The sequence below is a fragment of the Crinia signifera genome, chromosome 7, assembly GCF_055691185.1.
Source record: "Crinia signifera chromosome 7, ASM5569118v1, whole genome shotgun sequence".
NCBI lineage: Eukaryota > Metazoa > Chordata > Amphibia > Anura > Myobatrachidae > Crinia > Crinia signifera.
The window spans coordinates 137,557,462-137,583,907 of record NC_139223.1 but is presented as its reverse complement, the minus strand read 5'-3'; the positions used below and the strand labels follow the sequence as shown (position 1 = coordinate 137,583,907).

The window sequence follows — 26,446 nt, the reverse complement described above, 5'->3', positions numbered from 1 at the left end:
CCTCCTCTTCCTCTTTGATCTCCTCACCCCGTCATCTGACGAGGAGGGCGACTCCGAGGAAGTGGAGGCAAGCGAACTGTCCGAGTGCCTGCGACCGCGCTTCCTACCTGACCGCTTGCCACGCTTGCCCTTCTTGTGCCTCCCCCCTCCTGACGAGCTAGTTCCCTCGGAATTAGAGTTACCTGTCCCAGACCCGCCTGAGTTAACCCAATCAGGGTCGGAAGGCAGCTCACCACCAGAATGCGACGATCCTCCAGCCCTGCTGCCATCACCTCGTCGGCGTCCACTTGCTGCTTGATTCATAATTCCCGAAGTGCCTGCTACTGCGGGCACAAAAGGGGCATTTGTCTCATTATTCAAGTCATGCGTAACAGCAAGCCCTGTCGACTCATTGCTGGTGGCACCCAGGGCAGAGGAAAGGGCTGGCACCATGGCCTGTGTCAGTGCTGCAGCGTCTACTGGACGCTGACCACCAGCACCCTGACCACCTGGACCGGTGGTTAACAGGGGCACTATGGCGGATACCACTGCTGCACAGATCTCGGATACCGAAGCCGCGTTCCCAGAGGGGGCACCCCCCCTCGCACCACCTCGGCATAAGTACGGTGGGACCCATAACGATTACCCCTGCCCCCGGTCGGAACCAGTGCCAGAACATTCTGTTCCTCCAAGGACCCAGAGGATGAACCTCCATCCCCTGAACCCTCAGCAGGCACATCCAAATGCCGTGCCCTCCTATTCCTCCTCCTTGCCCTGGCATTGGTTGCGACCGGAGCATAATCCAACTCCTCTTCATAATACTGGGGAGTTATATCCCTCTCCCCAGCATCTGCTAAAGCACCACTAGAGGGCAGCCCTGAGCGGCCTCTGCCACGCGCAGGCCTACCCCCCCTAGCTGAAGCAGGGCGCCTGGGCTGTCCCTGACGCCCTGTGCTGCCTCCAGCAATATTAGTGCTAGTTATTCCCCTGGCAGAGCGAGACCCTCGCTGCTGCAGCCCCGTGACTGCGGCCGACCCCTGACCCCCGCCAGCCCGTCGCGAACGCATAGCGCCGGGCTGACGGTACAGGGATTCTTCCGCCGCTTGCGCCCGGCTTCTCCCCCTATCCGGCGCTACATTACCATCGTGCAGCCCGCGAGCTGCACTAGCCGCGGGCTGCCGTGCTCCTGCACGACGCCCGCGAACCGGCTGAGCGCTAGCCGCGGGCGTCACAGTATTGCCACGGTGCCCGCGAGCAGGTCTCAACACTGCGGGCGCCATTACTGTTCGCCCGTCAGCAGACATCCTGTCTGCCTCAGGGCCTGTCTCACCCCGCCGCCCGCGCGCTGACTGGGCACCAGCCGCGGACGACTCCGACCTCCCACGGCGCCCGCGAGTTGATCTCGCCGCCACCGTGGGCGCCATAACTAACTGCCCGTCAGCAGACCAAAAGTCTGCCTCGGGGCCCGCCTGTCGCCGCCCGCGCGCTGACTGAGCATCAGCCGCGGGTGAACGCAGCCTGCTAGCCCCTGCAAGCGGTGTAGGAGAGCCTGACAGGCCTCTCACCGCATCTCTGCCGGGCGGACGGGTGCGCACTCGGGAAGGGACAGAAGCAGGACCAGGTCCTGCTTGTTCCCTAGCCCTTGCCCGCCCTCTCGCCCCTGAGGTAGATGGCACCCCTGCTCCCTGAAGGAAGCGAGCAGGGACACCAGCATCCCTCCTTGGCCTGGCAGACATCTCCACAAAGGCAAGAAAAACAAGGGAAAAGATAGAAAGCTATGAAGGAGATGACAGAAAGATAGAGTAAGTGAGGTAAATTACACAGATGTAAATAAGAATAAAAGAAATGGAGTATAGATATAGGTAAAGATGGTGAAAAACAGTGATATATAGCCTCTGAATTCAACACAGTACTTATCAGTCCAACGTTTGAAATCAAAGAGGCAGAATATTCTAGAATCTCCCATAATCCTAACCTTAAACACGCCCATAACAACTCCTAACCAATAATAGCCTGCTGTGTAACATCCAATCCACTCTCAGAAAAAACAAAGCCACCCCATCACTTGTTGCCGAGGGCTTCTGGAATACATTTTATGCATGGGCCATAAAACTTATGTCACTTCATGCACACAAGGTGCACTCCATGATCTTTCTTGTTGCCCTGATCTTTTGTATTGCCTCTGACCACAATATTGCCTCATCCCTTATAGGTTAAATTATACCTGGTTTTGATTCCCACATGGATATCTGGTGCAATGCATTTGCATTTTATATGGTACTCACCTGACTGTGCAGAAAATATCTTTGGTGATATTTGTTATAACTTGTCTAATTAGGTAAAGAGGCAAAGCAATTAGTGCCAGAGAATACTGTGCTGCATGCAGGAGCACATCCGGAATTGCTAGGCATTCGGGGACAAGAAAGCGTCCCGGTGTCCCCATTGCTTAGGGACAGGGAACCCATTGGCCAACACTGTCTGGGAAGGATAGGAAGGAAAACATTGGTTTGGGTTATGCAAAGACAGGCCCCCTCCCACAGAGTTCTGCCTCCTCTTTGGGACATGCTCCTTAGGCCCGAGTAAAGACTTCCAAATGCCACATTGGGTGTCATAGGGGCAAGTGAAACCCATGGTTAAACACATGGATGGAATTGAAGCTCACTATCAACTCTATGTTCATCCTCTGGACTGCCTGGCAGAGAGAGTAGGAAATGGAGAATCTCTAAGGGAGTTATTCAGCCATCTTCATGGTTACCTTCAGGTTGTAAGGATGGTGCTTTTGTTGCATCACAATTATTCAAAGCAGGAATTACACACACTGCCTTCTTGGAAGTGGTCTGGCCATCATCTTAGACACTGTTCACCATCTGTTTGCCTACTTTACAGTACAGAGAGCATTATAGAGACCACCATGCAATACAGGCAGAATTCATATGACTGTCATACAAGCAGTAACTGATAAAAATAAATAAAAAAAACAGGCAGTGGTGCAAGTAGAATTTTTTTATTGGTGGTACTGATAGCCTCCACCAAAAATGGGCGTGGTCATGTGTCATGAGGGGGCATGGTCACACAAAGCTAGAGGAGTGACTAAATGACAATAGTAACATGGCATCAGGAGACAGGGAATGAGAAACAGGGAATGACAGGGAAGACCATAAGGCATGCGATGGTATGCGATGCAATGTTACGCGATGGCAGCCGATGTTATACAATTTTTAATTGTATACCATCGAATTGTATGGCATTGAATGCGTGGAGTTGATCCTATATATTGTGGCGAGCGCAGCGAGCCACCGAGCCCGAAGCATGGCAAGCGCAGCGAGCCCCACGAGGGGACGAGGAATACATGTAAAGTAATACGTGTCCACTCGCCACGCTTCGGGCTCGGTGGCTCGCTGTGTTTGTCACACTATATACAATCAACTCCACACCGACGTGGATAGTGGGGGTATGAAAAGGTCATAGGACGCGTACCGCCGCCCCTCGCGGGTTTGGTGTGCTCACCGTGCTTCGGTTTGTCGTTCATAGTGGGGGTGCATTTAACATTGTAAGCCCCCATTAGGGGGTTTATACAATTAAACATCGTATAGGAGGCTTATACAGTTTAAAATCGCAGTGCATCGGGTGTATGCCATGCAATGCGATTATATGTCGTGCAACCTAATATCGTGGACGCCGTGCTAGTACACAAGTACCGTAAATAATTATCCAGATCATTTACTTGCAGCTTACAATAATAACAATAACAGCTTACAAGAAAAACAACATATGATTTTCTGATTCCTCAACCTTATTCTGGTTTAAACAAAAATTAAAAAAAAATAAAAAATATATTTTGTTAATTTTCTACCAACTAGAATTTTATAAATTATCACAGATATTACAAAATTAATAATCAGCCACAAATCTTGTAAAATTGCCAAAGGGATCAAACTTTTAATTTCTCTGTGTTTTTTTATCACAGACTGGGAAAAGGAATATTCGAAATGACTATGAAACAATGGAACAGTCATAGATGAAACTATTGTCTCGGCACAAAACATATGAACAATGAAAATTTTAAAAAGTTTCTAGGAAAAAACATAACCAAACAAAGTATCTAAAATATGTAATCTCAATAACAGAAATATTTTCTTATTGTGTTTCTGGTTACGTTATAATGTAATTACTGTAAAAGGATTTTTTTTGTGTTGTATTTTCTTCCAAGAAACAGTTTCATAACCTTTAACAGAGAAGTACGGTGCCACTAACACTCCATGATTAAGTGCTTATCGCTGCTAATTAACACTAATTCATGTTGGTTATTTCTTAATTGTACTCAATGATGTTAACAATGATTCTGTATGCAAATGAAAATAGGGTGTCCCATTTCTAAACAAATATTGCTGATATGTGTTAATTAGGTGTGTGTTAGAGTGCAAATTGGAGCAACATGATGAAATGTTTGGGAACTGGGAGTTTGAGTTTATATTTTGGCAGACAGGGCTGTCTGAAAAAAAAATGCACCCCCCCCCATACAAAATGACAGTGAAGAAACTGCGTGAAACAAAAATGGGTGGGGCGTAATATAAGGGGCATGGCCTAGATTTACGGGGTGTGGTCTAGCATGAAAACAATTACCTTACACCTCACTTTTGCAACCTGCATGACCAGATATTGGTTACTACAGGAATGGATGCTTAAGTTGACTGGCTGAAGGAAACACAGTGACATATAAACTTAAAAGCCCACACAGTGACCTAGTAGGCCTCACAAATCAAGCCCAAACAATGACAGGCTACTTAAATCTATATACACGGCTTATCAGTTTTTGCCCATTACACAATATGCCCCACACCGTAATGCCAATTACATATTATGCCCCACATCGTCATGCCAATTACATATTATGCCCCACACTGTGATGCCCATTACACATTACGCCTCACACCATAAAGCCAATTACACATTGTGCTGCACACCGTGAAGCCCATTACACATTACGCCCCACACTGTAATGCCCCACACTGTAATGCCCATTGCGCATTACACTCCACACTGTAATGCCCATTACACAATATGCCTTTCACCGTAATGCCCATAATGCATTATGCCTCACAGCTTAATGTACATTACACATTATGTCCCACAGCACAACCGACATTTACATTTAAAAAATAAAGTACAGTACCTGAGGATCGCGGCTGCCTGGGTTGAGCCCCATACACAGTCTCTAACAGAAATAAAGCAGCGCTACAGTACTTAAAGGTTATAATTAACACATTTATAAGAGATTGCCTGAGATTGTCCCTCTGTCCCTCCTGGGCAGCAGCAGCTACGGCATGTGCAGCAGACTCAGCATGAGCTTCTCACTAACAGCATAAGGGCGCATGCTGAGCCTGCTGTCAGCACAGCACATGCTGTACGTATGTGCTGCTCATGCAGAAGTGTGGGGGGGGTGGGCAATAACACCCCTTTTCCCCCCTTGACACTTTTAGAGTGTTTTTTAGCATTCACCGTAAATATTTTGGGGGCGTGGCTTAATCATGGGAGGTGGCCACACCTCCCATGATTAGACCACACCCCCAATATATTATCGGGCCCGGCATACCTCTCGGTGGCCCTGTATATATATATATATATATATATATATATATATATATATATATATGGTGGATCCCTTGATAGGGAAAACACTCAGCACGCGGCACTCTGAGGTCTTTCAAAGAGTCAACTTGAACTTTATGCCGGACGACGGAGCCTCGTGCTCCGAAACATTGCAATAAACACAGTCATCACTGACTCTTTGAAAGACCTTGGAGTGCCGTGTGGTGAGCGTTCTCCCTATAAAGGGATCTACCCTCACACATATTGCTTTATTTAGTAAGTACAAGGGCACCAGTGTTCCCTCTAAGCTGTGCGCGCGCACACAACTCGACGGGCATGCGCACAGACATTACAACAGAGCGCACAAAGCAGCAGTGGTCCCTTTTTTCAGTTGTGGACTCAACTAATGTGTGTTTCACCCATTAACTACATTGTGTGCTGTTTTTTGAATGTTTAAATGTTTAATATCATTTTGCAGTAAAGTTAACACAAATTTTGAACGTCATTTTCCAGTTATATATGTGACACACAAAAATTTTAATTTCCTTCAAAAGTTGCACAGCCAAAATCTTTTGCCGCACACAGCCTTCGTAAAATTAGAGGGAACATTGAAGGGCACCCAGGCAATTTCCATCAGGAATTCAGAGTGCCGGATCCATTGGACATGATATATATATATATATATATATATATATATATATATATATATATATATAAGCGTTAGAGATAGGCCTGGCACTCCTCCAGCAAAGTAAAGGACCCAGGTGCCCTCTGGATCAGCAATGTACAGGTGTTGATAGAAGAGAACAAACGTGGCACTCTGGGAATTTTAGAAAAAAACGTGTATTGTAGCAAAAATAGCTTCCAACGTTTCGGGGTCTGTATCACCCCTTTGTCAAGGAATACTGTGCAATTGCACAGTATTCCTTGACAAAGGGGTGATACAGACCCCGAAACGTTGGAAGCTATTTTTGCTACAATACACGTTTTTTTCTAAAATTCCCAGAGTGCCGCGTTTGTTCTCTTCTATCAACGCCTGTATATATATATATATATATATATATATATATATATATATCATGTATTTTGTAATAGGGGAGGGTTTTGTTATATAAACAGGAATACACAGCAGTGATGATAGCATTGATGTAACGTGCCATCCTACATATAAAGACCGCCTGTGGAAAACAATCACAATCATAGCAGGGATGCAGTCAAAATCCCGACGGTCAAAATTCCGACAGGGTCAAAATCCCGAATGGGTCATAATCCCGACAAGGACAAAATCACGACAAGGACAAAATCACGACATTTAAAATCCCGACAGGGTCAAAATACCGACATATAGAATGTACAGGTGAAACAGTCAACATGACTTTCCGTCGACAGGTCGCAAGGTCAACATGGGTTTATTCACTGTTTTATGACCCGACATGTGCCGACAGGCGGTATTTCATGCCCTACCATCCACTAGGGTGTGATGGGAGAATAAAATAGTGTGCCCTAAACATCACGAGCGAAGCAAGCGATGCGAGCGGCTGCGGTTTACTTTCAACTGTGTCCATGTCGACTGTGTCGACATTTGGGTCAAAAAACTGTGAAAAACCCATGTTGACCTCGCGACCTGTCAACGGAAAGTCATGTTGACTGTTTCCCCTGTACATTCTATATGTCGGTATTTTGACCCTGTCGGGATTTTAAATGTCGGGATTTTGTCCTTGTCGGTATTATGACCCATTCAGGATTTCGACCCTGATGGGATTTTAACCATCGGGATTTCATACCGAATCCATTTGCTTTAAAGGAATTATACTTAATGGTAGAATTAGAAATAATATTAATACCTGTATTATCAAAAGAAAAAAACAAACGTTCAGATATGAATTTGGGACAACATGGCACTCATTTATGAGACATTTTGGCGACGTGCCTGCTATTTTTTAATGATGACTTACACAAGGTCAGCAAGTTTAGGCAAATCTACCTGCATAATTAAGCATCTGTTTCACAGTTTATAGAGGGCACATTGGGTGTCTGAAATGATGCTTGCTTTTTTTGTCATGTTTTGTTTAGCTGCAGTAAAAAAAAACATGCTGATTAGACACAAGTGCATTATTTATTATATGAGAATTGATGAGACAAAACTTTTCTGAAAATTACAAATCACGTACAGCACTCCCTCATTAGCAACTTGCTCATAACTGATAACATAACAGCAGTCAGCTTTTTTTTTCTTTTACATTTGCACTACTTTGTTTGAACAAAATCATTCAAGAAGCACGTTCACTTTTTTTTAAGATATTTTTTTACAGTATTGTTTCCAAATACTTCCCAAGGATTCTAATAAATAACGTACAAACTGATTTTTTACCATATTGAAACTAATGTTTTTAGACAACCTTCGAATATACTTGATAATGCAGGTAAACGTTAAACTAAAACTAAAGGGGTATACACATGGGGTGATTTCAGCCCAAATTTCTAATATCCCTTTTACACCAGAAAATGCAGGGACTTACCAGGGAAAATGGTCCCTGGATCAAACAGGGCCATTCCCGTGTTGGCCCCTTTAACACCACCATTGTCCCTGCATTTTCTAGTGTGAGGGGGGCAGTGGTGTCCAGGCAGTGGGTGAGAGGTTCCCGCCGCTGAATTTGAAAACATTTTGAAAAGACTGGCCGGACGCTGATTGGCTGAGAGCGTCTGGTCAATATGTTTTCAAATCCAGCACTTCCTGCCCCACTGCCCAGCAAATAACGCTACAAGCGTCCACCCACCGCTGTCCATATCCCCGCAGTCTGGCTCCACCGCCCGCTGTCCAGACCCTGCCACCTGCTGCTCGGACCCCACTGCCCGCCGCCCGTTGCCCAGACCCAGTTAAGTACCTTTCACACCAGCCAGTTACTCGGGTTGGTCGCGGGAGTAGCTAGCAGGGTTTAAATCCTGGCAATTTTTTCCAGGAATTTGGCCTGGGAACCTGCACACCAGCGCTAGTCGTGGGTTGTTCCCAGGGTCAACCTGGGAATTTTGGCTGGTGTGAAAGGGGTATTAGTGATCTGACTAGATCGCTTAGAAATGGAGCACTGATCGTTCCGTGTGTATGCCCTGCAGCTATGTCAATGCACGGCCCTGCACTGGCTTTCTTGCTAGGTCTCGGGTCTTTGCCTATTAAAAATAGCCAAAGTCCCGCTCAGCATCCTGGGTGCACCGCAATCAGTGGCGTAACTACATTTTGGGCGCTCCCCCGCCGTTAAAGGGAGGGCGCCCAGCCACTCACCCACCCCTCCGCCCGCCGCACCAACCCCCGCTATCTGTGGGTACCAGGGGGAGCGGCAGGCGAGGACCGCAGGCGGCGCAGATGGAGACGGGGGGCGCGGCGGGAGAATAGGAAGAAATCCTATTCAAAAGACCGGGCGGCCGCTGATTGGCTGAGCTCTCAGCCAATCAGCGGCCGCCCGGTCTTTTGAATAAGATTTCTTTATATTCTCCCGCCGAGCCCCCGGTCTCCATCTGCGCCGCCTGCCGCTCCCCCAGGTAGCCGTCAATGCAGGTGGGGGGGACGCTGCGAGGCGGCTGGGGGGACGGACGCTGCGGGGGACACAGAGGCGGCAATTACTTACAGCTGAGCCGGGCAGGGGGAGCCGGGAGCTGTCACTGTCAGTACGGAAGAGAAAAAAAAAAGCCCATACAATGAATCGGCAGCCTGTGATTGGCTGAGCGCTCTCTCAGCCAGTCAGCAATTGGCTGAGAGAGCGCTCAGCAGCCAATCACAGGCTGCCCATTCATTGTATGGGCTTTTTTTTCTTCAGTACAGACAGCTCCCGGCTCCCCCTGCCCGGCTCAGCTGTAAGTAATTGCCGCCTCTGTGTCCCCCGCAGCTTCCGTCCCCAGCAGCGTCCGTCCCCCCAGCCGCCTCAATGCCCCCCTGCTCCCTTCACAATTCAGCTAACGTAACTATAGCACTGCAGCCCCCGGTGCCCGCACATGCATAGCGCCCCCCCCCCCGGTCGCGGGGGCTGCGGTGCTATAGTTACGCCCCTGACCGCAATGTATACTGAGCTGTTGCGCTTAAGCAAGTTGCTCAGCCAGACAGCCGGGGTCACCCTGTGTGTACGGGACTTTACAATCAAAAAGCTCTCTGATAATATGATAAAATGCTATAGTCACTATGAATAAAGACAAATTATTAAGTTTTATTTTTATGCCCTTAGGGGCATATATACTAATAATCTGGTTTTAGACTGGTTAATTATAATTTCTGTTCGCGACACTAAGAAATTAACATTCTCCCACATATACTAAATTCACAGGGACTGGCGTTCAGAAAGTTAAAAGGGACTGGGCTGTGCTGAACATGCTCACCATGTCATTGCAATGAGACCCTTTACTAGAGATTTCTCCCCTAGGTTAAAGGATAATAACCTAAAGTATATAGCACATTCTGGATATTGGTAAATCTGATAGGGTCACATCTCTATTAAAATAACATGGGGCCCATAGATGCTGTTGGCGATTGATAGACCACAACAGGTATCAAACATCCCTCAATGGCACCGTCATTCAGGGGAATATTTGCAATTTTTTTTTGTGTGGAATAAACCCCAAATATTATTTGCTAAATAGGCACCTTAGTAATAATACATTTAGAAGCTAGAATGCAGCTTCAGTGGATCATGTCCCTATTTTGGGCATGCTCAAGCCAAACAAATGTTTTAGATTAAGCTCTAAACCAATTAACACAGACTAAAATAATTCCATGATTTCTGCAAATCACCGTTAACAATTAATGTGAAAACTGAAATGCGCAGTGTGTTTTTACACTTGCTTTACACTTATTATGTGTGATTATTATATAGTTCTAAATACAGGCAATTTGCTTGCTCATTTATTTTAATGTCTGTTTATATTGACTCTACAGTTATGTAGGTATGGTAATACGGTGTTCAGTTCTGGGCGCCACACCTTAAAAATAACATAAATGAATAGAAACAGGCACAGAGGACGACTAAGATAGTAAAAGGTCTCGAATCACTAGAATACAAAGATACAGTAGGTTAATTAGGCTGAGTATGTGTTCACTGGAGAAATGGAGGTTGAGAGGAGATATGATTAGTATGTTCAAATACAGGACTGGGAATTTTAAGGAATCGGGAGATGCCTTGTTCTCTAACAGGTCTATACTTAGGACTAATGGGCATGTACTGAGGCTTAAGGAAAAGACATTCCATACTGAATTAAGAATTGGATTCTTCACCATTAGAGCAGTAAAATTCTGGAACTCATTGCCAGTGGGGGTAGTTATGGCAACTACTGTTAAAGAATTTAAATTAGAACTGGATAAATTATTGGCCACTAAGCTAATCCTATAGATTACTCTAGTCAGTAGTTACAAGACAAATAGGTTGAACTCGATGGACTAACATCTTTTTTCAACCTTAATTACTATGTTACTCAACTGGTATACAGTAATTATAGCATGCAGGGCCATCACGATGAGTGTGTGAGTGGTTCCAAAGTCATACCTCCCAACATTATAACTGTCGCAATCAGGATTTAATCACGCATCTGTGCCACGCCCCCCAAAAAAGGGTGCATGACCTTAGCAGAAGGTGCGTGGTTTTTGGGGGTGACATGCCATTAGTCATGCCTCTCATTTTTTTCACCATGAGGCATGCCCAGCACTCTGTGAGCTATTAGCATGCCCCCAGTTTATCTATCTCTCGTAAATAGATGCTGTGTGTATGCGCATAGTATCTATTCACCGCTGCTATGCTAAGCAGAGCAGCAAGTGACAGGGGGACTGCAATCTGCCCCACCACCACCACAGGATGCTGCTGCACAATTGCATTTTGTAGGGACTTTTCCTTGAAAATCCAGACAGTTGTGATGTATACTGTACAGGATCTAGGGGGAAGCACAATAACTTCCCTATGGCACCTGGAATGGCAAACTGTAGCAAACAGCACTGCTCCAGAGATGCACAAAGTCATCTTTAGGTGGCTTTCGGCATACTCCGGGGGAACACACCCTGCAGCCTCTAGAGCTCTGTTGTACTTCCTGGTGCTGGTGACCCCATCAACTCAGTGTGAAGCCCACATGTATAGAGGCATGGCCAGCATGCAGGTGCAGTCGAGCTCCAACACTAGGTATAAATAGACCAGTCAGAAGATATCCATAAAACTGCTGACAGGTTTTCTTACACAATGGGGGTTATTCTGGTTGATTCACTCGGATGCGAATTTGCATCCTTGCAAGTCAACCAAACCCAGCCTTGGTATGCCAGCCCACCAATCGCAAGGCTCGAACGTTCACACTGGCTGCTATTGGATGTTTTAAATAAACATCCATTTGCAGCCTGCGGGGGAACACCCACATCATTCGATGGTCGCCGACCATCAAATGATGTGGAACGTGCACGCATATGTAAGTTTGCTCAGAGCAACCTTAGTTCTGCATGCACATTCTGAGGGAAGTGGGCAGGCAGCTGACATCCGGTGATACGCCCTACGCACCATCGGTCCATTAGCATGAGAACACTTAGGGGGTTATTCTAGTTCACTCTTGCTGACAAAATCCTTCTTAAATGGACAAAACCATGTGTGCTGCAGGGGGGCAGTTGTAAAATGTGCAGAGAGAATTAGATGTGGGTGAGTTATTTTGTTTCTGTGCAGGGTAAATACTGGCTGCATTATTTTTACACTGCAATATAGATCTCACTTTGAAGTAAAACCCCACCCAAATCTAATTCTCTCTGCACATGTTACATCTGCCCCACCTGCAGTGCACATGGTTTTGTCCATCTAAGAAGGATTTTGTCAGAAAGAGTGAACTAGAATAACCCCCTTAGTGTTCTCATGGGAATGCTCATGAAATGCTGAGCGTTCCCAACAGCTAATGGGCTACCCCGCCTCCCCCCCTCCGCTCCCTGCATGTGCACCCAGCAAGAAATGCGCATGCACAAAGTAAAAACATCTGCCCCATGCGAACGTACATGGATGTGCGAATGGACCTGAATAATCAACCCTCTCTGTTTTTTTATACTTTTCATTCACATAGAGGCTGCGAACAGTGAGTTATTGTACAAACACAACACCTAAAGGAGAGAGACATGGCAGTTCCCACTCAGGAATACCTGAATTTCTCCCCCTGAGAAAAGGCAAAAGAAAATCATTGTACATTCCTTGGCATATGACTCAATGGTGCAGATTTATTAAACCTGGGGATGATATAAAGTGGAACGTGATAATGCACTAGCCAATCAACTCCTAACTGTCATTTTTCAAACATAGCTGGATGTTTCATTACCACCTTCTATTTTATCTCCACTTTATCTCTTCACCAGTCTCAATACATCTGCCCCAGTATCACTACCAATATACGGATAATTTCACTAAAAACCAGAATAAAACTTTAATGCTAATGATGCTGAACATTCTGTTATTTTTGACTTTGCTGCACTTTGAAATATATGACCTCAATAAGGGTCATATTTACACATAAATATATGTAGAATATCGCCCCAATTGGGGTTTTTGAACTTGCAGATTGGCAATAACATTTTACAAACGTGTACATACACACTTAAAAATCACTATAATACTACTTTAATGTACCCCCACAAAATATACACTCAGCACTTTTATTTGCTGAAATAATCATGCTGGCTTTCATTTTACCTCAGTTTAGTTCACCATAACCAGCCTGTTGACACAGTGTAACTGCTTCCAATATAGTACTTTGCTTATGGCCATTAACAGATAACTATACTTCTAATTACATTGTTCAGAAGTAGGTAGTGCACTTAATGAAAATATCCAGCGGAATGCACAAATCGGTGAACACAGGACACATAGTCCAAGGATTAATGAATGTCTTTTACTGTGTACGAGCCAAGAAAGGGTGCATCCTGCAAAAGCCGTCTCCAAAATTATTCATGGAAGTGGTTCAAAGTCTGCAAAAACTGCTGCACCTCTGCATTCAGATGTTCAACAGGCTTATTCAGACCTGATAGCTGGGCCCAAGAGATTATCAAATGAATGCGCATGCGTCGGGGGCATAGTGCGCATGCGCAAGGCCTCCATGCGATAAAATCCAATGTCTTATTTATTCACAGGACCATTGCAAGGTGATTGACAGGCGGCTGGCATTTGGGGGTGGCACCCATCCATTTAATGAGAGTATCATTGAAAAATGCAGGAGTGGGTAGGCGATTCACGGAGAGCCTCTGACATCTGCCTGTTTCTTTGCAGGATATCATTTGATGGTGAGTGTGCTGTGAATGGATTTGCCAATCTTCGCCAGGCTGCGATATTATCCCATTCGCAGGTTTGCACAGCGGCGGGTTTTCACTCTGGCGGGGCGGCGGCTATCAGATATTAAGGCTCTACTTTTTAGCAGCCTTGCTATCGATTCTAATTCAGGCCAATAGTATTCTGTTGTCTCATTGTCTATCATAGGAATGAATCATTAATAATGTATGTAACATATGGACTTTAATGAACATGGTCGGAATTGTATTTTGTAGCCCCGTAATAACATGATTTATATTGTGCCTTTCACATTATAAAGGTTTTACTACCTTGTAGTCAGGGAGGGATTCTGCTAGCTGGATACAATTCTGAACTACTGTGTGTAATGTTAGAAGCGTGATAGCACAGAACAGGATGCCAATCAGGATGAACACAGCAGGCATGGTCAGAATCTTGTTGGCATCTCGAGCAGAGGCCAGTACACATTTATTCTCATAGGTCAGAACAGCAAGCAGGAGAAATCCAGGAGGCATAATGACTGCATGTGAGCAGGGATCTGTAAACAGTGTATCTGTATTGGACTGAATGGCAGGCAAGGAGAATCTAGGAATTGCATGGTGAGAGAATGTAAGCAAGGCATGGTACATGGCGTGGTCTGTAGAGGGCATAGCGGCAGCCAGGGAGAGTGCGGAAGACAGGACCAGAGCAAAGATCAAGGCCACTTTAGCACCTTTTACCTACCTGTGTGCCTTATATACTCTTAAACCTATTTACAAAGAATTCAAAATAACACCTAAGCAGACTTTGGCTTAAAAACAAAGAAATAATTAAAAAAAAACCTTTTTTCTAATAGAGAATGCAGACGAGCGCAACATAGAAAATAAACTGTATTATGAACACAGCAACAATAGAGGTTAAAGCACAACTGGAAATCTAGAGGATTTGAAAAGAAGCCGGACAAATATTGATACTGAAATCCTCTAAAGCCACTTGTAAAAATATACTTCTGTTCTATAAAACAGTAGTAAAAGATCAGAATCTAATGGAGAGCTTTGTCAATCTTCGCAGTGTGCAACTCTTGGAAATGTCATGGGTCTCTTAGAATCAGCCACTCTTTATTCTCTTTCTCTATCACAAGTATAATGCATAATTCAGGCTTCTTTGGAATTACTAGTATACTGTAGTTACTTAATGGATTCTTTTCTTCTGTTTAGTCCCTTGAAGAGCGGAGACAGTTTATATACACCGATGACAAGGAATATTTCCATGGTTCGTTGATGCATTAGTTTCTCTAGGAATTATTTTTTAACTTCTCACACTACTATTCGGAATGCTGTATTATTTTACGTGTATACAGTATATTGATTTCTCTGATAACACATTAAAATACAGTAGCTTTTTATTTTATACATTAGCAAGATACAAACAGAAAAATGATCACCAATGAAGACTCTTGCCCATGGTTTTTTACATCATCAGAGAAATTCCATCAAATTAACCTAAAACTTATTTTTTATATGCGTGTATCTATAATCAAATTCTCAAAATGAACACATGGAACCAGACTTGTCATGATCTTCCCCTATGGCAGTTCCCTTTTCCTTAGAGGGGAACGTGTTCACTGGAACGTATTTGCACTCAAGTTTAGGCAGGATTGGGCCCACAGGGGTACAGGGTAAACCCCAGTGGGCACCAGTGCTGGGAGCCCACTTCCTCCTCTAGGAATTAGGTTTCAGACTGTGTACTTCAGTTATGCATCATACATATTACCTTACACTGCACAGTAAGGTGTATTTTGCTACAGGGCATTGCTATTGTAATAAGCAAGGGTCCCAGACCATGCATTCTCTAATGGTTATATTCTCTAATGGTAATAAGCGACTGGCCACACCCCTAAACATGGGCCCTTACCACTGCTTTACCCCGTTGGGCACTTCACTGGGCATACGAGCCAACTCTGTGAGTGCATCACAGAACCACTATATATATATACAGTATATATATATATATATATATATATATATATATATATATATATATATATATATATATATATATATATACACAGGATAGATAGATAGATAGATAGATAGATAGATAGATAGATAGATAGATAGATAGATAGATAGATAGTATGCCGTTATGTGTTTCTTTTATGGCTTTTCCCAGCGATAACATATTATATGGTAATGTGCAAGCTCAGCAAAATATATGTAAAGTGTACTGTAGTACGCCACTCAAAGCACATGCATATGTAAATTGCATATGCATGCAATTGCTGAAAAATGCCATAATGTTATTTACTTTTTAAATACTATTTTTAATATGACATGTTTATATGATATTCTAGTAAAGAATGTAGAAATCTGGCCAATACTTGTTAATGTAAGGAGTAAGGTAGCAATTTGTTGTCTTCAGGGACAATAACAGGAATGGAAAAAAAATAGATAGATAGATAGATAGATAGATAGATAGATAGATAGATAGATAGATAGAGTAAATACATAGTTAAAATATCTTGGTGGAAGCTAGAAAGATAATACTACTGGGCCCATTTATCAACAAACATTAATACTCATTGTGAACAATGAATCTTGTTAGGTGTGATAAATGGGGCACCAGCTAATCTGCTCCCAACTGTCATTTTTTAAACACACAACAGTAAGAAGCTGATTGGTTGGGCACCATTTAACATGCGCAACAAGTTTTATAAATGACAGTGAGTTTATCACTTATCAGTAAATGAATATGTATTTGTCTATTGTTGCAGTAAGGCATGTACCATCTAATAGAGGAAACCACACAGGCTATTGAAATCCAAATGTATATGAGAGTAAATATAGTTTTAGGTTTAGAAATACTGAGAATTTTCTGAATTATCACACAGTACTGTATGTGCAATCCATACAAAGCAATTAAAATATGATGGGATATACACTGTTGGTGGCTTCGGAATTGCACTGTGAAAGATTGATCATAATATTGACAACTACTGTATGATTGAAATCTTTATGAAGAATTTACAGTATGTGCTCGGTCTCACATAGTATCAATTGTGGGCATAAATTCTATTTTTGCGTTCTTCAAAATACTTTAAAATTGTTCCATTTTAAAAAAAAGAAACAAATAATGGAGCTACAGTATCTAATGTACAAATCACATAAACACAATTATTTGAGGATAAATAACACGTCTTTCTATATATTGTATTGATTTTTAAGGTTTCAGCTTGGCACATCTCTGTGTGAAACATCTTAAAGGCTTCACTAATATTACCAATTCTTTTAAGTAAATGGGAACAAAGGAATACAGTTCTCTTTTGTGTTCCATATTTGTCTGTAGTTTAAAAATAAATATAGTTACCAATTGTATAGAAAAAAATGTGTTTCTCATTCAACACGTCAGGACAAAAATTCATATTACTTAAATTAAATATACTATCTGATGTTTAGAAAATGTAAAGTTTGCTCAGGATTTTGGTGCTCCTCTAACAGACACAATGGTTAGTAATAGATGGGGCTTGATTAAATAAGAATACTCCCCTCTGGTAGGTTTGGTAGTCCTCTTTTCCACAGGCTTCAAAGGATGGTTTCTTTCATTTCCCCCTCAGAGTTCGTGCATTGATATGAAATGGGAAATAAAGAAAGGAGCCAATGTGTAAATCAATAACACAAAAACTGTAGCATTCTTGAATAGGGGTGTACTAATGGCGTACCCCAACTCACTATTAAAATATGGGTGTAAACATATCAAGGTTTCTTTAAAACGGGGTATTTTACCCTTACTCACGTTTGGATAGATGGTTAAACGCATATAATGGTATCTTTAGACCTTCTTCTCGTGAGGTAAGTGTACTGTATGAGTAGTTGTCCACACAGGTTCTAGGTGCGGATCCTTAGAAACCGGTGTGTTGACTCTATGATTGACACTGCCTTCACTTTTTTTCTGATTTTATCAGAAAATATTTTTTAAGTGTGTTTAAATAAAATCTTTAAAGAAATTCCAAAAAAGTCTAAAGATACCATTATATGCGTTTAGCCCATCTATCCGAATGTGAGTAAGGGTACGCTACCCCGTTTTAAAGAAACCGTGATATGCTTACACTCATTTTTTAATAGTGAGTTGGGGTACGCCATTAGTACACCCCTATTCAAGAACGCTACAGTTTTTGTGTTATTGATTTACTCCTTTCTTTATTTTTCATTTAATATCAATGCATGAACTCTGAGGGGGAAATTAAAGAAAACATCCTTTGAAGCCTGTGGAAAAGAGGACTACCAAACCTACCAGGGTGTATTCTTATTTAATCAAGCCCCATCTATTGCTAACCATTGTATCTGTTAGCGGAGTGCCAAAATCCTAAGTATACTTTACATTTTCTAATTTTCAGTCAGAGATAAGGGGATTTATCTCTTTACCTAGGGACAGGCAAACCTCAATCATCTTAGCGCCAAGAGATTCTCTAACCCCAAAGATCATACTATTTGATGTGCCCAGTTTCAATCGGGCAAAGGTTTATTGGGTGGAACATTTTTCCTGATTTCATCCCCTTAGGAATAGGATTTAAAAACAAGACTGCTTACTGAGTGGCTGCAAAAAACTGTCACAGTTTCTCTACCTTCCTGCAGGTCACATGTTCCAGGTCACATGTTCCAGCATAATGGTGATGTATTGTAATTGTCAGGTGCACATACCGTGCATACGGAAAGTATTCCCAACACTTCACCTTTTCCACATTTTGTTATCTTACAGCAGGTATGTCCAAACTATGGCCCTCCAGATGTTGTGAAACTACACATCCCAGTTTCAGCATTCCTAATAGCAAAACTGTGGCAAGGCATGACAGGACTTGTAGTTAAAAAACAGCTGGAGGGCCATAGTTTAGAGATGCCTACCTTACAGCCTTATACCAAAATGGAATACATTAGTTTCCCTCAAAATTCTACACACAATGGAGGTTATTCTGATTTGATTGCTCACTTGCGCATTCACACAGGGGAGCAATGTTTATGCACACGTGCGGCCTCTTTGTACGAGCAGGTGCGGTGAATTAATTATTTGCCGCCCCGTTCACACCTAGCAGTGGCCGCACACTGCAGTTGTGCCCATGGGAATGCCCAGCGTTTCATGGGCAATCCCTTGAAAACACTGGGCGTTCCCATGGAAGTCCACCCTTGATGCAGCTGCCGGAGGCGGGCAGCTGACGTCAGTGGATGTCAGCTGCTGTCCTCTTCCAGATCAGGGATGCAGCAGATCTAAGACACCATAGAGGTGTCTTAGGTCTGACAGCACTGTAGAAATCATTTGATTGTCGGTGGCCATCGAATGATTACGCCATGCGAGGGGGAGCGAGTTCATGCAGACGGTGTTTAGATGACCCACAGAGATGCGAAATTTGAAGCTTTGCGGATCAACCAGTATGACCCCCAATACCCCATAATGACAGCATGAAAAAAGTTTTTGGGAGATTTTTGCAAACTTTTTAAAAATAAAAAACTTAAAAATCACATGTACATATCTCAAAATTCAATAACCAGCACAAGGCTCTTGGCCTGGTCCTGGTTTCAAAAATGTGGGGGACAAAAGGAGTAGGGGTCCCTCATATTTTGTGAACCAGCACTGGGCTCAAACAGCCAGAGTTGTCATGGCACAGCTGATGAACAGTTTTTACATATTCTCGGGGAGGGGCTACAATCATCAACACACTTGCAGCTCCCTCAGTCTGCTGAATCAGGGTATTTGTTTTCGCCATATGGGATAGTGCGTATGATTTTTATTCACAGGTACAGATGGAGCTGGGCTCATCCTTGGCCGGCGCTCGGCAGATCCCTTTAAGTTTGCAGTGAAAGGGATCTGGTGAGCGCTGGTAATAGAGACTGGGACACGCGTGTATCACGGTGGCTGGGCAGCGTCTCCCTGCCCGTCTCCACTTGAGGGAGATGCTTCCCAGTTCGGGGGAGGGTCAGGGCGGCGAGGGGGACCGGTGGCGATGGCGGGGGAAGCAGTGGGGACCCCCGCCAAGCTCTGTTGCCACAGGGCGCGCAAGCGTCTCGTGCGCGCGCGCCCCTGGCGGTAGCCGGCCGCTGGCGAGGGATGACGGTAGAATCGCCATCCCCTGCACATCTGTACCAATGTGGATTCTGGTGGACAAGAGGACAGGACTACATTGGACCCTATAGGTAAGCACAGTATGTATGAATATATGTAGCATGTATTAAAGGTTTCTCTTTAAAGCTGTATGTGTCTGTTATTGGGCTATTGGTTCTGTAGTAGGACTATAACTTCCAGTGGCCCCATTAATGCCCTGCATGCTTGGACTTGTGGCTCTACAAATTTCAATTACCCCCCTGTATTTCTGCAACCAGGACTAGGGAAGCATTTTTTCAATCACGGGATTCGGGATTGAAAAATGCTCAATCCCGGGATTCCCGGGATCGGCTTTCCTAATAAAAAGACTGCCCCACAATTACTGCCCCAGTAATTACAATGTAATTTCTTACATTTGATGGTTGCCTGGTGGGGGGACTGGTCGTCCATGCCGCTGGCATGCTGGCTGGGTGAGCGGGTGGGCGCGCAGGCTGGCTGGGTGGACGCTTGTGCTGGGCAGGTGGGCACGCTGGCTGGGCGGGTGGGCGGCGTGGCATTACAATGCCGGGCACGACCTCTGCCTGCGCAGCGTGACCTCATCTCACGCTGAGAGGTCACGCTGCACACAGTGCTGCCAGGAGAAGTCGGGCAGCGTCTGAGCGATGCTCAGACGCTGCTTGGCATTAGACTGCGCGCATGCGCAGTCTAATCCCGAAATCCCGGGATTGGAAACTCCAATCCCGGGATTGAAATCCCGGCGTTTTGGGGGCCAAATCCCGGGATCCCGCCGATCCCGATCGCGGGATTGGCCACCCTAACCAGGACTTCAGCTTTGTAAATTATCCGTAGTCTTCATTTGTATTTTCAGGCCAATTACGACCGATCCTGGTACACGGGATCAGCCATAATCGCCCTTCCTATAAATGTAACCTTGGATCAAATTTTTATGTGTGTGTTTTTTATGTACTGTTATACTAAACACTTTGTAATGTTTCTATGTCTGATATTCTACTTCAGGTCCTGCTGGAGAAAAGCGCTATAATAATAAAATGATATTATTATAAGAACATTTAAATATACATTAGTGAATTGTAAAATGTCAGTCAGTTCAATGTCTTATTGAAGTTTATATTACCTTTGGGTTTTTTTTATCACATATTTCTTTTGAAAGCCATAAATAAAACCTAAAATATCTGAGTATCAGACAATTGTACAATATACATTATGTAACATAACTGGCTGCATTGTCAATACACAGTATTTTATAGTAATTGCTTGGATACCCTTTATGTGCTTTTCTTGGAACTCTTCCTTTTCAGGTTATAACCTCTCATTCTGCTATTGAAACATGCTATATCGAGGTTGACCGTAAATAATAATCGTTGGAGAAATTTGACTGGATACATTCCATTCTGTATCTTTATAAGAAATTCAAAGCGATCTATAAAACTCAAATAGTGGTCTACAAACAGTTCTTGTACTCTCCTTTCATCTCAAACATTGTGTGTCTCTATTCAGTGCAAGCAGCAGAAGAGAAAAGAACAAGCTGTTGCCAGGCAACCAGCATTGATTGAAGATAGCAAAACAACTTAGATGATTTATATATTGCATGCACACATGCTTATACTGTATATGGGGGGGGGGGGGGGTGCACTTTCATTCCTTTACTCTTCCCATGGCTTTTTCATTTTCCATCTATATATATATGCATCTATTACAGGGAGAGGTTTTTTATATATATATATATATATATATATATATATATATATATATATATATATATATATACATACAGTATATAAAACATGTAAGATAACATATAAGGCTGCAAGGAGTAGTGTGTGATTGATGCTGATGATCAGGGACCATAGAAGCAGCACTGACGCTGTCTCAGAGCACCCTTCTCAGGTTTGTGGGGAGACTGAAACGGTACCGTGCAACCTTCTACAGGCACTGAGATGTCAGATGCCCAGCCATCTGCTATGGTGCTTTCCTTCATAATGTCACATGTTTTAGGGGTAACATTATAGGGAGGGTGGTTCTTGGGGTGTTAGAAGTGCCCTGTTACTGCCCTGATAACATTTTTCATCTGCATGTCTAGTATAATTGATATGACTCGGATTACTAGTACCGCAGGAGGTGCCTACTTATAATAGACATCTCCTTCAGCATTAACATATGGGGGAAGATGTTCTAAGCCTTGAAAATGGATAACATAGATAACATGGAGAGTGATAAACCACCAACCAATCAGCTCCTACCTGTCATTTTTTAAACACAGCCTGTGATATGGCAGTTAGGAGCTGATTTTCGGGGGGTTTATCGCTCTCCATTTTATCCCTTTTGAAGTACAAAAAAAACCACATAATAGGAGTAACAATGGCAGTAAGAGAGAAGTACAGTAGGACTGAGCATCATGCTCCAGTGATTGTACCATCTTCATCAGAGGTGGGCAACAGGCGGCTCATGGGCAACATGCTAGCCGTGAACAGCTCCCAACAGGCCCGTCACTGATGTATGTGTGTCCAATGGTGACACTGTGTGCGCGCGGCATAGTCCTGTGTAGCCGACACTGCATGCGCCGAAAGGCCACAGGACTATGCCGCGGCCCTCGAATATCTGCTGGAAGTATTAAGTGGCCCCCCAGCTGAAATAATTGCCCACCCCTGATCTACATCCATCGGTACACATGATATACAGTAAGTAACAGCCTTGGCAGTGACTGATTCATGTGCATGGAACATTTATATGAGTTATCAGCGCTTTATGTCCTGATCACAGTTCCCACTGTAGTATCATCTGTGCTACTTTCTGTCAGTGGCTATAAAGCAGGGGTGGGGAACCTCAGGCCAGCGGTAGCCGGTCTGAGTGGCCCGCCCACCCGCCCAGCGTCTTTGCCAGGAGTCAAGTACAGGGGAATTCTCGCGAGAGGTCAGTAGTTCTCGCGAGATTCCTCATAATAAGCAGCAGACGGAGACTGTCGGACCTATTCAGCGGCAGCAGCCAGAGCGTGGGACGATTCTGCAATGCAAAATTATAGCAAACGTATACAATATAGAAGATGGCTTTGGGACCAAATACAATATATGCAGCCGAAGCAGGGTGGGGTTGTTGCCTACTCATGGGTGGACTATCGGGTCATCATGGCCATGCTTTGCTATTTAATGACCAGATTACAGCATTGAATGTCGGGGAAGAGCATGTGAAGGTGCAATTTAATGCAAATCATATAATCAGCCACCCCAGTCTGCCCACTTTCAATAGTGGTTACAGGGAGGTGCGGGAGGCTGAAGCCATTTCCAGGCACCTTGCCTACCTTTTCTGGAGGCTGAGAATGTCAACCGATTTTTGGCAGCCTCTCAGCTAATTTGCCAGTGACTGCATTGCTGATACTTGTGTACACTTGGCACCGATGCATGTGTATAATTAACGCAAAATATGCTGTACAAGCAGCATTATGTCCAAATCTCTGATGTATTTATAATCTACTCCATCAAATTGTATAACTAAGTTAAGTCCTGGTATAGGTGCATCTGTCAAGCATGTAAGGTTCTTTACAGTAGCTGGGAAAAGGATAGAGCAAAGCATTTTGGTACATGTGTCTGAGTGCTGATGCTGAGTGTGCTTAGGATAAAGTGTGTACATTTGTGCTCGGCAAGTGGTGTGCAAACACTGAGCACAGTGAGGTTGTGTTTACGTGATTTCAAAGTGATGCATGCATTACACACTGTGAACCCATATCCTATGGTAATCTCATGACCGGTTTGAGTGCCATTTTGCAAAACCTAAGCCTGTGCTCCTTCACATATTATTCCTTTTCAAAACACATATTAAAAAAACAAAGTCTTATGTGCTTATGACCTAGGGCAGTGGTTTCCAACCTTTTTCTCTCCCGTACCCCTTGATTAGGATTTTCATTGATAAGTACCCCGTCCTCTCATTTTGAAATATGGACAGAACTTAGCGGTATGCAGTTCCTTATGCATGTCCTTATATTAAGGAGTAGTGTACAGCAAGGAATCATTCCCTTCTGTGTCTAGACACTGGTTGTGTATTATCTCCAGGATTCCCGCTAACACTTGTAGGATTAATGCCGCTGCTTCCTCCACCTTTGTCAGTGCTGGGCAGATGACTGCTGATGTCTGAGGGCAGCATGGGAAAGCTCCCAGTGGATTGCTGGTCAGGCATATGACACAACATTTTCTGTCTCCATGGCAATGGGTCTTCTTCAGCCATCAAAAGACCTTTTCATCGTCCGCCATTACCAATATTATTTTGAGTACCCCCAGGGGTACTAGTACCCCAGGTAGGGAACCACTGACCTAGGATGTAACAGCATACCTTCCAACTGTCCTGATTTTTACTGGACAGTTAAGTTTCTTTGTGACTGTCTTACTTCCCATTCACATGCAGCAGTGTCCAACTGTGGGGGGGGGGGGGGGGGGGGGCAGTTGGGCATCCCCCTGACACTGTTTAGCAGAGCAGCGGTGATTAGATGCTGTACGCATGTGCACAGCATCTATTCACAGACACAGAGGGGACAGGAGGGGGCATGCCAGCAACTCATAGAGCACTGGACATCCCCACATAGTGACGAAAAATGGGGCCATGAATTGTGATCACAGCATTGCCGCAACATCACGCCCCCTTTCAATGAGGCCATGTCCCTTTTTAGATGGCAAACGCTGGAGCCCTGCTGCCATTTTTTGTATATTAGGAGGTATGCTAGCTGTAAGCTGTTTAGCTGTAAGTTAGCCTAATTTCACCTGGTGCACATGCATCAGACTTAGTATGAGCCCCATTGTGATTATTGGTACAGGCATAGGTGTGCGCAGCACATTTTATTAGGGGGTGCACCGTCAAAGGGTTGTGCGTAGCTCCACCTATTGGGCGTGTCTAAAACCGCCAATCAGTTGTGTCTTCCGTTATCTATTGGCACTCGCTACAATATAAAATGTCTCTCAGCCACACCATAATCTCCTGCCTATTTCAGTTTTCATCTTCTAATTACTCTGTGTAACAGTACATGCACATACAGTCATAAACATATATGGATGACACAGGTATGTAGTGATATGACAATGGTCTAGTACAAATAACAATGCAAAACACATTATTGTTTGATGTGTGCTTCTTTAAATGGAATACAGTTCTAAAAAGCAAAATTCTTTGGTTAAAGGTATTGCTAGTAGTGCTAGTGGCAGGGGGGTGTTCATAAGGGTTGGCACAGCATTAGGGGGTGCCTGTGCACCCCTAACACTCAATGTGCGCACACCTATGGGTACAGGCACAACATGTATGTATGTATACTGTACAGTGCTCTCTTCTGCATAATTGCTGAGTACACTCAGTGCTTACCGCAAGATGCAGTTTCATCAGATCTGTCCCCACAGTCATCCTCCTGGTCGCATACCCATGATTTTGATATACATCGTCCATTGCTGCAGGAGAACTGATGAGGTTGACATGTCCTCGCTAGAAAGAGGAGATATAACGGTATTGATGAATATCATAACACTAATAAATTCAAAAGGTGTAAAACAAAACACACAAAACAGGAGGCTTTATCAGATTTCATACTTAACAAAGAGATTGTGTTTGTGGCAGTTTTCTCAGTCTACTCACTTTACTTACTGAAATTCACCAATTTATAATAACATTATTTGTGTTGCTGTCTTATGGTAACAAGATAATAGTTACCAGGGCACTGAGGGCCTACAGCATGACTGAACCAACGATGAGAGAGTAGCCATGCCCCCAATTCTATGCCGCTATGACTCCTTCAGCATTGCATCATGGTAGTATTTGGGGCCTAATTCATGCCTGATCGCAGGGCACATTTTGTTTTGCAAATGCTCAAAACCATGCTGCACTGCAGGTGGGGCAGATGTAACATGTGTAGAGAGAGTTAGATTTGTTTGGGGTGTGTTCAAACAGAAATCGAAATTGCAGTGTAAGAATAAAGCAGCCAGTATTTACCCTGCACAGAAACAAAATAACTCAACCAAATCTATTTGGCATTATCACTGCAATTTCTTAACAAAGCTCACATTAATTTGTCTGACTATGTTAACAAACAGAATTGTAATTACTGGGTGGAAAGAAATCATCATCCGTTTCATGGAAGGTCTACGCAGCCAATAGGTTCATCTGAAAGCTAATGTCTACAAACTTCGACCAAGAACCATTCATGAACTTAAGGCTGCAATCCACTAAGAAATTATGATATCATATTTAAAACCAATTGAAAATAACAGTATCTGTACACTTTTAGATTATGTACTAAAATGTACCAGGCCTTTTTTGTTAACCTTTCAAATCTGGGATATTTTTTTTTTTTTTGCCTCCTCTTGTATTATTTAGTATTTTTGGCAAGCTGCATCCCAGTGCTGAGGACCCTGACTTGTAAATAAGTATGCCAACCCTCTCCCTTTACCCCATAAATCTAACCCTTCCTACCCGCAGCCTAACCCAAACCACCCATGAAGCCCAGAGCTGGATTAAGATTTTGGGGGGCCCGGGGTACTTAAGATAGGCGGGCC

At 43.8% G+C, this 26,446-nt stretch overlaps 1 protein-coding gene across 4 annotated transcripts in view; it reads right to left on the bottom strand.

Moving 5' to 3' along the window:
* The window catches only part of LRP1B (LDL receptor related protein 1B), a 1,445,580-nt gene that overhangs the window by 686,172 nt on the left and 732,962 nt on the right, over positions 1-26,446 (bottom strand). For all 4 annotated transcript variants that reach the window (XM_083153866.1, XM_083153869.1, XM_083153867.1 and 1 more), the window contains exon 18: positions 25,263-25,379. In XM_083153866.1, the coding sequence (XP_083009992.1) occupies positions 25,263-25,379 (117 nt within the window). The remainder of the gene's footprint in view (positions 1-25,262; positions 25,380-26,446) is intronic.